Genomic DNA, 11,764 nt, shown 5'->3' on the forward strand with positions numbered 1-11,764 from the left:
AAAACTCTCCACTGAAACCCAGACTAATGAAGTTCTTTTAGTGTTAGCAGCTCTTTAAGGCAGGATACCCACCACACCTATTCCATGTTAGAGGAAACTCTGGGATACATTAGTGCCTTTGAATCAATAATTCATTTCCAAAAAACATTGAAAAATGTGCGAAGAAATCAAAATTTCAGTTGTACAGACTTTTTTCTTTAGCTGTGGTCAGGGAGGAACATCCATCATATCAGAGGTGGACGACATGACGATATCCGATATTTAAGAAATAACCAAACATTTGGAGATGCTGTTCTACTGTAACAATGTTGGTGTCTAGTATAAATTTTGATATTTTTTTAATTTGATGAGATCATTTTTCACAATCCATGTTTGCAGGCGTAGACGCTTTCTTTAAATACGGATGACCTGCACATTTTGCACATCATCTGCATAGACGCTGTAAATTCAAATAGTTTTCTTCATCATTAGGGACCGGCAGCATTGTTTTTCCCAATTTCTTCTTCTTCTTCCTCCGAGGAAATCTGCCTTCCCATGCATGAAAATAAACAAAACTTTGCACATAGGTCCGGTCCCATGCCAAACTTCCTCAACTGGCTTTGGGGGTCAATAGTACTGATGGTGGCACTACAGCAACCAACTAAAGTTTTAAACTTTGAAAATTCATAACAAATCAGTCGTACATGCTACGGCTTTGCAACTTTCAACAAAATGTAGGCCCAAGTGAGCAGAAATGTTCAGATGCTTCGAGCTGACAGGAATTATGAAGTCCATCACTCTGTTTTTCTCAAAAACTGTAAAACTAATTAAACCTATCTCCTCCCACATTTTTTGCTCAATTGACACCAAACTTGCTACACTTCATCTTCAGACTGTCCTCCACAAACGATCCAGCCAGATTTTTTAATTATCAAACGTTGAGCTCACAGTACATCAAAATGTTTTACTGTAAATGGTACTGTAAACATCTACTGCAAATTCTCGCTAAATAAATCTCTAATGTTCATGAAAATAAAAGACAAAATTTTCCAGTCAAGGTAGATGAGGTGTGTAAAAAGTGTGTATCTCAAAAACTGAATTTTTGATAGCATTTTGAATTCTGCCCTCATGTAAACTATTGCAGTCAATGGAAATAGAGCATCTTTAAACATCAGTTTTTCACTTAAGGAGCAATCAATCTTTGTAAAAAGAAATTACAGACATCTATATGTTGTCTACATGAAGTACGCAAATAATTTTGTCTTGAATGCTGAATTTTTTACACTAGTTTGAAATCTGCCTTTACATGCATGGACAGCTGTTATTGGGCACCCTGGTGGTTGGCTAAGTCATAGTGTGAAGCCTCCTCTAACTTTCCCACTTCTCAGGTAGCTTAACTCGATCACAACTTGCCATTGGTGGCAAAGGTTGTGAGTTCAAGCCCCGGGTGATGCAGAATGAACATGCTTATGTCTACTCAGGCTTTGTGCTGTGTGGATTAGAGACACATGATTTCAAAGATATGTTAGTGATAATTATGGGCCAAGCAGTTCTGCTGATGGACCCTCATGTATTTGTCATTTGTCTTCCTCCTCTTCTTCTTCTTCCTCTTCCTCCTCAAAATGCCCGGCCCCGACACCTATAATTACACAGTATATTGCATCTACCTTGATTTTGTTTAATTCTTCCACATACTGCACATATGTATATTTTCACAATTTTGCAACAGCTACTGTATCGATTCAGCTATTAGTAGTACCGACAAAAATAGACATATCATCAAATGAGCAAGATCACCATAGAAACTTTTATTGAAAAAAAATCGGACACAGGAGCACGAAAAGTGTACATGCTCTTCACTTAGATTGTTCAGAGAAGAGTTTAGATTGGCAGATTTAAAGCAGAAGATTTCACAAGTCTGATTAAAGCTAAGAGCATTCACACTTTCATTGCCTAAACATGATCATCTAAATAATCAACTGTAGGGCTATTTTTCCCCCATGATGGCTCATGGTGCAATAAATTATTTTCACTAGTCTTGGTATACAGTAAACTAAAGAACTATATAAAAAAATAACACCTAAGTACACTATTAGATTAGATATACTCAAATAAACTATTAGAATGACAACAATATGGGTGTCCATCCTCGCCAGGGCAAATTTCAAGAGGCGGGACTTGTCAGTAAACTGAATAACTCTAAACATGACCAGAAAATAACAAGTGGTTTTCATAATAGGCGCTTATGGGTTGATATGGCTATGAAACAGCCATAAGAACCAAAATACAAAACATTTTGAAGTTATTCAAACTTTCAGGAATTGCAGAAAATACGTTTGGTAACTTTACAATAGTGTATTATCAAATGGGAAAGTATTGTAGGTACACAGTAACACTAAATGGAAATCTCCATCTCTTGCTTGCTTTTACAACAATTTAAAGCACAATGTAGGTAAAGTGTACAAATAAGTACTTAGAAAAAGGGTTTCCCAGTGATGTACCACTGCTGTTTCCTTTACTTGTGTTTCACTGAGTGATAAAGTGACAGGTTTTAATATATAAGGTGGTGTTATATTATTTGCCTGCAGAAAATAAGAAAAATAATTGACTATTTAAGAGTGCTGGAGCTCTTTTTTATGCATGCTTATTTAAGTACATTATGTTTGTGCACTTTGTACTTTAACTGTGTTGTTACATCCTCGTAAGTACATAATATATTTGGGAGAATATCATGAAGTACTCAGAGTGTTATTGTGTACTTACAGTACTTTTCCATAGGTAAACTCACAGGTAAAACAACTGGAACCAGGCCATGAAATGTCCCCCTGGTCTTAGTAGGAGGTCTGTACAGATGAATACACAGCTCTCAAGATAAATACACACTGGAACAGAAGTGCTGAGATGAGATGAATATGTGAGAAATACACTTTGGTAGCACTTTATTTGGATAGTCCAATGTTAATACTCAACTATCAGGTGACAAAAAGTAGATGTCACTTGCCTATGGTGCATCTCCACTATCTAACCCTAACCTTAACCCAACCCTAACATTAACTCTAGCCCAGACACTGAATATCTATAGACTAGTTTTCACTTGAACCTCAGTAGACACTTCAGTGACACATTATAGTCACTTGATAGGAAGTTGAGTATCAACATTGGACTATTCAAATAAAGTGTCACCTACACTTTTAGCTTTAGAAAAATCCCTGAAAGCTGACTCAGTATACCTTTAGGTAAAGTTTGTATGGTCATACGACTCAACCGGTAGAATGCTACTCTTACAAGTGTAAAGGGGAATTCCGCCGAAATTGATTAGGTTAAGTGTTTTTCTAGAACAAACACACACACATATATATATATATATATATATATATATATATATATATATATATATATATATATATATTCTAGACTGCTTGATATTGGTAATTCTTTTCTTTCAACCACCTCCAGCAAAGCAATTTGATTTCTGACAGAGATTTATTTTCCTTGATCTTAAAAACTCATTGCTTAACACTCATAAAACTGAAAAAAGAAGTGTTACTTCTGCAGAGTGAAACCCTAGTAATTTCCGTGGACTTCCCCTTTAATGAAAACAGGCCCTGATCTCAGAGAAACGTGAGTAAGGCACCAGCATGTAAGTGGCAACAAAAGCCCAGCAGTATATATCACAGGTTGAACAGCTGAACGCTAAACAGCATTCATACATACTTCAATTTACTCAAATTCACATTTGACTCCCATTTGATACCCAGTGCATTTTCCCCATACAACAAAAAAAATTAAAAATAAAATAAATCAACGAGAAAACTGATCACAAATGAATTCGTTGGTGACATGATTAATTTGAATCAATGTTTCTTTTGTCACAGGTCTGATGATTTAGTTTGAATTTGAGTTTTGTGTGCGCTAAACATGAAAGCTGGTGCCAAGGACAATATTTGGTTGCCAGCAGTTAAAAATAGATCTAGGAAAATAATCACATCCTAACTGAGAACTAACAGTAACTTCAAAAATTGAGTGAAGTCGTGCGATGTCAAACACAAAATACAGGTGAAGCTCAAACCACAAGACTAGGGCATGACATGTAAAGTAAGACGTCGTCTTAATTGGTCCTAGCTAGGCACTTCAGACAGTATCAGCTACCTTACTCGCTCCTTTAAAGTACAATACAGAACATGATGTATCCATGAATAGCGTTGCGATATCTACAAACGGCAAACATGGAATCAACTTGCTGCTGACATAAGTGCTTTGCCTGGTTTTTCTCTCTGAAATCCATGGGAGTTCAATAAAATGTTATCTCATGGACATTTCATATCAGTGCAATGAGAGGTTTTGAGATCCACAGGTTACTGTCGGTCTTCACAGCAGCTAGCATTCGGATTAAAGCTGCACTAGGCAACTCTGACAGCCCCAAGTGGCAGTGAGAGGTAACATTTGGAAAAATTTGAATACCCAGAAATCCTGTAAGGTGACGTCAGTAAACTGCACACAGCTCGCTCATGTTTACCAACCCGGCTGCTCTGTGATGCTTTATACCAAAGATACCAAAGAGACGAGAGAGGAAAAGATCTAACGTTGGTGAGTCCAGCTTAGTTTGGATTTCGCTCTCAAGTTTTGATTGACCATACCAGACACCTGAATTTCATTTGGGTAAATACGGCGAATCTACGGGATCTCAATTAGAGGGGATGGGACGCTCTTCTCAGTTATAGCCCCCTTTGCAATTTTAGGCTGATGAGATGGCTGTATTTTCTTTTACATAAAATCTTACCTAGTGCAGCTTTAACTTTTCTATCTTCCATAACGCTGAAAAAAGTCAAAACTAACGAGACAACTTACTCCAGCAAATTTCACAGATGGCTTCGCCTGTTCATGTTCTCTTGGCTTGAGACGCACGAGTTTGTTCATTTAGTTCATTCAATTGTCTGGTTGAGTAAAGCTACGGCAGTCTTACTATTGTTGCGTTGCATGTCGATTAAGAAACATACATTGTGAAAATCTGTGTGGATCACTGGATATCAGTAGAAGCGCTTGCGGCTGTTCTCCTTCCATCGGCCATACAGGATCAAGCCCACAACTACCAGGACACCCAGGCCAATGACGGAGAAGAGGAGGGTGAAGAAGAACTGGACTCCGCTCATCCCTTCCTCCTGAACCTCCACTGCAAGGCAAAAGGTTGGGAGACTGATCAACAGATTGTCTTCCTATTACACGGTTATCTCTACAAAGTAAACATTAAAACTGCATAGAGTGCCCTGACCTAGTACTGCGGTGCAACCACAGCACTAGGTCAGGGTTTAGGCTGGTGCTGACTATCTCTTGGCAGAACTTTAAGTTGATGCCCTATGTCTGCTCAAAGTTCCCAATTCCTACCTTCCCTAACTTGTGCCTAATAACCCTCCTAAGAGAAAATTGAATAATACATTTCAATTAATTTGCTCTCATTTGCCTCTGCCGGAGACTAACATTTGGTTATGCTCAAGTGCATCGTCCTCAGGCAAGACTAACTTTGCATCTTGATAGGAAATGTCTGAAAGTTGCTGTTTCTGAACACAGAGCAGATGCAAGGTCTTCAATTGTTCATGGGGTTTGAGGTTTTGGCTTGATAGTAGTACATCATAGGTTGCTCCACCACTAAATCTAATTGTAAGACGCCTCCATGTTCCAAAGATCTTTCCAACTAAGCTTCTTCCTCTCTACAGTTTCCCAGTTCATTCTTGTCCCTGCTTAGCTCGAGAAACTGCTTGGGCGAACCTTATCACTTCCTAAACATAGGAAGGGCTTTCTCTACTTCTCTACTGTCATTATGGATACCTTATACACCTTCAAAAGCCACATCAGCTGGGGCTTCATCCTGAACTGCAGGCACCACAACTTTGGCTTGCCTGGTAACACTGACCCCTATAAACCTCTTATTATGGTGTTGTTGACACCATGCTGAAAAAAACAGTTAAGCTAATAGTTACAATATAGCTGATAGTTGCACATTCTTCTCTCCAGTTTGTCTCTCCAAATTTATTGAGCACCAACCTTTCAGCACAAAGCTAAAAAACAAAGGCTGTGAACATGCTGGAAAAAAAAGATTTGTGCTGAGAAGTTGGTGGTGAATAGATTTTGCATTTTCAAATATTCTGGCAAAGGCTTGATGAGTTGTAAGGAGCGTGCTGTTTATACCTTTGAACTGTGCCATGTTGTCCACACTGGGGATGGAGACCTCCTCCTCTTGCTCCTCTTCTAAAGTCCTCTCCACTGTCAGCTGGTACAGCTTCATAGAGATGAGGTCATGGTTATCTAGAGCAAACACATAACCCGACAGTTAATACCCCACAAAGAATTCACAAAGACCTGAAGATTACTGCATATTTGTGAGGTGTTTGTGATTGGTCTTAGCCCTTGTGTCCACCGGGTACCTCTTTGACTCTCATTACGGCAGGTATCAACATGCATCTTATATCTGTGTGTAGATATGATGTGGTTGCATGACATTTACACTTGACATTACAATAATTCTTGGGTATACCCACTGAAATCGCATTTATCTTTCCCTCGGCAAAACAGACTGCTGTGCACATCACTTCCTCCTGTTATGTTTTCATCCCTTAAAATTGACAATAAAACTCCTCAACTTGCTTGATCCCTGTCCAGGAGTGTCCTGACCTGTTTGAATCCGGGCACTAAAGTTTGTTTCCGTTTAAGTAGTCGTTATATATGGATTAGAGATGCATTGCATTTACACTTATTGGCTGCTGCAACAACCCAATTTCCCCACAGGGATCATTCAAGTTTCATTTCATTTAATCTAATGTAGAGAGAGGATCACAGTGGTCATCCATCCTTCAGATGATAGACTGTTGAGGTTTTATACCTGACAGGTCTCCAGTGGCAGAGGAGGCACCAAAGAAGTAGCCCAGGGGTAGCCGCAGGCCTGTGATGTCAGCGCAGTCTTTCCACTCCCGCTTGCCATCTACGTCCACCATTAACTGGAGGGCAGAGGAACGGTCAGCATGAATCACCGGTGAAGGATGGGTAGGTGACAACGTAACCCAACGCTATCTGAATTGTCCTGACGCAGTAAGGTTAAAACTCACACTAGGAGTTATCTACACTATTTCACTATTTGATCCAAATCTGTGTGTGTTTTATTTCTGTACATATGTAAACATTAGAACTAGGGTTAGAGATACTGGTCTATAAAAATCAGATATCAGCCAGTCAGGGTCGTCCACCTCCCATATGATGCAGTTTGTTACATTACATATTTATGGTAGAATTGATCAATATTACACTGGTTCTCTATGGGAATCCAAACACCTAAACTGATTCTTTTGGAACATTTTGGTTGGATTACACAAAAGTATGCATGCATATGTTTATAATTAATATTATCCTGGGTTTCAATGGAGAGTTTTAGTGTCCCATGGTCTAGATGCTGTTTCAGAGGCTTCTTCACCCTGACAAGAATAAAATTCTGGGGGAATAACTGAAGATTTTTTGGCATGAATGTTGTCAAAATTAAAGATATTGAATACTGGCGCAAAATATTAACTATCTGCAGCTTCAACCTAAAAATATCAGTGACATGCTGGCCTCCAAAAACCTCTATCAGTCGAACCTAGAGCATCTCTTACCGTCAGCCTGTTTCTGGAGTATCTGATGAGGACGAAGGAGTTGTGGACGGTGTTGCGCACCAGAGCTGTACACCCGCCGAGCTCAGTGGGTCGTCCGTCACGATCGTGGTCATATATCAGAGTCCCGTTCCCCAACATCACCGATATGTATGGGAAAGCCCTCTGCGAGACAGAGGGGGGGAGGTTATGACTAGAATCGAACACACAACATACACACCATAGATGCCACTGAACCACAAAAACACCCCATCAGACTCAGCTTTAAGGGACACCAAATGGCACTAATGAATCAAAACAATTTCTACATGGTGGGATGGTGCACTGGTTTAGGTAAAGGATAAACAACTCATGGCCTGACTAGCTGAGATGTTACTGAAGCTACCTGAGTTCCAGTTTGCCTCTTCTGCATATCCAAGAGGGTTGAAGGAAAAGAAATATGACACAGTGTGATCACATACATATAAGTATAGGATTGTTTGGGAATGGAGGTCCTAACTGTTGTCAGTCGATTAAAGGCGCTACATGCAGCATATTGACATCAATATATTATGACCACATTCATTTTGAGATTTTAGCATAATTACTGCAACCAAACAAGACCACTTCCAAGAAGATTGGCAGCCTTTATCGGCCTCTACACTGCATTTTACACTGTGTGCCACTAGGTCAGATTTGGTCGGAAATTTGATGGATTGCTTTACAGCACAAAACAAGATGAGGGCGCAAACAGAGCTAAGCCTTTAAGAGTTTCTGGCAATGGCAGATGGTGGAAAGAGTCAACATGTTTATCCTCTTCAGTAAAAGCCAGACACCAAGGAGGGAGATGGAGGACAAGAAGCTGGGTTTATGGGAAATGTGGTCTTAATTTTGAGAAACACTAGCAGTAACAATACCACTAGCATGACACAGGCTACCAATCATCTAGGCCGGTGTTTCTCAGCCCAGTCTTCAAAGCCCAAGTGTACTGCATGGTTTTGCTCCAGTCCTGTTCTTACACACCTGATCCAATTAAGGGCTACACATTTTCATGACACCTTAATTGGATCAGGGTTGCAGGAGTCGAGCTGGAGCAAAAACTTTCAGAAACACTAGGCCATGGTCTCATTTGTTCATGGTAATTAAACTACGGTATCGCAATTTACTCGTCGATGATATACTGATATTTCAAAATGCTAAGCGTAACACCTTTAAAGGTCATGAGCGTAAGTGTTTATGCGTTTTTAAATATGGGATTGGGGCATGGGGGATCACCTCATGGTTCTTGTCTTCATTGGGGTAAGTATCCACAAAGATCCCGAGTCCAGTAAACTGGTTCAGGTTGCCAAATGCGGGACCTGCAAAGAAGCAGCGAAGCACTTCGGGATAACAGGGACTACCACGACTTACACAATTACACAAGATTAGCAGCATCTAGTTCCTTTCCACTGTACGAGGCTTGCCACCCGGGGAGTGGTTCAATCTCTACCTACCGCCCTGCATGCGCTCTTTGGTTATCCAGATGGCCAGTCCATCTCCGTTCAAATTCTTCTTGGCCTGGCCGTGGATTTTAAAGTGCACCTGAAGCTCCCAGTCCCGCAAGTAACAAGGCTAGAAACACACAAAGAATGAAAACAAGCATCTTATTCTTTATGTTGTAGGGGTTCTGCTATGCATAGTATGCAGGCTAGTAGATGTATGTGAAGTATTCAATAACTCTAAAATATAAACAATCTGTAAATGTAGTGTATAAAAGTGACAACCATTTGTCAACAAAGGACTTGACTACTATCATTTTAAAAATGGCATAATTTGTCTTAATTTTGCGGTATCAGAAAAGAGCAGGTGCCACTTTTTTCAAATGGCCATCTAATATCTAATTTTCAAACGAAAGTCTTCAACAAGTGAGCTTCTGTAGATGTTTCTTTTCTCACTCTCAAACTTTACCAAAGAGGCACTCATTTACATTACATTTACATTTTAGGCACTTAACCGACACTCTTATCCAAAGCACCTTAGAATGAGTGCAATAATAGAATAATCTTCGATTCCTATATCACTATTCCTATATCAGGGCCTTAGTGCCCTTATGATAATCCTGTGACCATAGAACAATCTTGTAGGAGCGAGTGCAAGGAAAAACAACAGAATAAGAACTATCGAGAGATAGAATGATTTTTTTCCACTGGACTTCTTTCAAATGTCATCCCGCAACCTTAAAATGTAAAAAGCAGGCGGGGGAGTGCACACAAAAGCTGATAAAAGAATGTCTTCATCTCTTCTCATACCGGTCGGTCCACTTTATCTCGTGTAAAAACTTGCACTGTGAACCTGGGTGAGAGTGAGGTGAGGTGGGGGATGTTTGGTGATGATGTACAACGCAAACAGAAGGTCTCTTGTGGCCCTTCAGACTGCCAACAGTGGTCGGGGTTTGTGCAGGTTTTGCAGTTTGTTATAGTGGACTTACGATTCGACTCCACACCGCTCCCTGTCTGCTCTGCAGGTCTGGGGTCAGCCTCACATGCTCAGGGGTAACCATGGCACTTCCCATCAAGTCCCACTGGGAAGAGCTAGAGAAACCCAACCCTACACAACAATAAAGTAGACCTATTAGAGTAATCACTGTATGGGGTACATTACAGGAATTACTCCAGCGTTCCTCTGTCATTAGATCACAATGAAACAGGCTGGTTTGCCGCTGATTAATTATGGACAGATCGACAAAACAAACTCCATTCACAAATCTGGGCATTTATGCTTCGTTGATTATTGGCAAATGTAGACACCTCGCAAAACATTAATTGAGACCTTTGCTGAATTATTAGGTTCTTCTGGTAAATTCGGCATACAAGTGATCCGCCAAGCAGCACTTAATTACAATACAATCTAAAAAGTGCTCACATGCTGCTCACACATATTTTGGTCGAAGAGGACAACTGTAATAACAGGCAAAGCAGTTTTAAGAGTTGAAATTGTATTGAAAGAAGTGCGGCTCGGTATATCTAATGTATGCCGAATTTACTCTAACGAGTTTACTCTAACGATTCGTAAAAGGTCTTGATTCATGCCCTACCAGGTATGTGCATTTGCCGATAAGGAAGGCGACATTAAAATTGCCAGACTTTTGAATGGAGTTTTGCGTGACGTTCTCTCCATACCAGAGCACTGCGCGTATCGGGGCTTGCCACTACATGGCAGAAATAACTGGCTACTAGTGGAGTAAGTTCAACTTCTTTACATTATTATTCATCATGTATCTAGCAGTATAATGATAATATCACTGTCACCTTCCGTGCTGTAAGATTTGTGTAGTTGTGCAATCACAAGTGCCCGAGGCGGACAAACCAAGTTCTTGTTGGTTAACACTAATTATTTCACAAATATACCTTAGAATGGGGCTAGACGGTATGAATTTGCTACACCTTAATGATAAAAGCAGTTTCAGTGGTTGGTTGACTTCGCCTGGTTGAGTTTAACTAACTGGTTGAAACGCCGTTACTTGGCTAGTTAGTTTACAGTTAACGTTACCTCGGTATGGCTTTGTCAGCGAATACTCCCGCTTCAAAAAGTCGTCCATCTCGTATTCGTCATCTGCCAACGACTGGCTCATCAAAGTACAAAACACAACAAACAAACATGTTAATTCACGGATGTTTTTAAAACGAAACACTGAACGTGAAATAAAGAAACTTCTCAGTCGACACAGATTAGACATGGTTACGGCGGCAGCCATTTTTCCCCTCCCACTTCAAACTAATCAGTTACTGTCAAGTTCGCCAGAAAAAAAAAACATAACTTCCGGCCACAACTGTCAAAATACAAACCTCACTGACGACCGTTATTACAGGTGTTTTTGGGTTATGCAAAGTAAACTACAGAAGTGAAAATGAATTTACTCAAGGATGAAAGTCAGGAAATCAAAGCACATTTGCTGCTTTTGTAGGCTGTACTCTCACAGTACGAGCAAAGATAGATGAAATAAATTACTACTGTATTTGAGTCGTTTTTTTATTGTTTGTTTTTTTACTTTTTAAAATATTGTTTGAAGTCAGTATCTTTTCTTTTATTTAAATGTGCTTTGACTGAACATTTACACGTTTCAACATTTTAAATTACATCCATTATGGAACTGAGATTTTGTAGGCTCTCCATAACCATCACATCAGAAACTG

At 39.8% G+C, this 11,764-nt stretch overlaps 1 protein-coding gene across 1 annotated transcript; it reads right to left on the minus strand.

Moving 5' to 3' along the window:
* Positions 1 to 3,415: 3,415 nt before the first annotated feature.
* lman2lb (lectin, mannose-binding 2-like b) lies at positions 3,416 to 11,325 on the minus strand. The gene is made up of 8 exons (XM_071911518.2): positions 11,121 to 11,325; positions 10,060 to 10,178; positions 9,086 to 9,203; positions 8,868 to 8,950; positions 7,617 to 7,778; positions 6,854 to 6,968; positions 6,163 to 6,279; positions 3,416 to 5,149 (listed from the first exon to the last, which is right to left on the minus strand). The coding sequence occupies exons 1-8, from the start codon at positions 11,323 to 11,325 to the stop codon at positions 5,007 to 5,009; spliced, it is 1,062 nt and encodes a 353-aa protein (XP_071767619.2). The 3' UTR covers positions 3,416 to 5,006.
* Between the last annotated feature and the right edge of the window lie 439 nt (positions 11,326 to 11,764).

The sequence above is a fragment of the Centroberyx gerrardi genome, chromosome 8, assembly GCF_048128805.1.
Source record: "Centroberyx gerrardi isolate f3 chromosome 8, fCenGer3.hap1.cur.20231027, whole genome shotgun sequence".
NCBI classification, from domain to species: Eukaryota; Metazoa; Chordata; class Actinopteri; order Beryciformes; family Berycidae; genus Centroberyx; species Centroberyx gerrardi.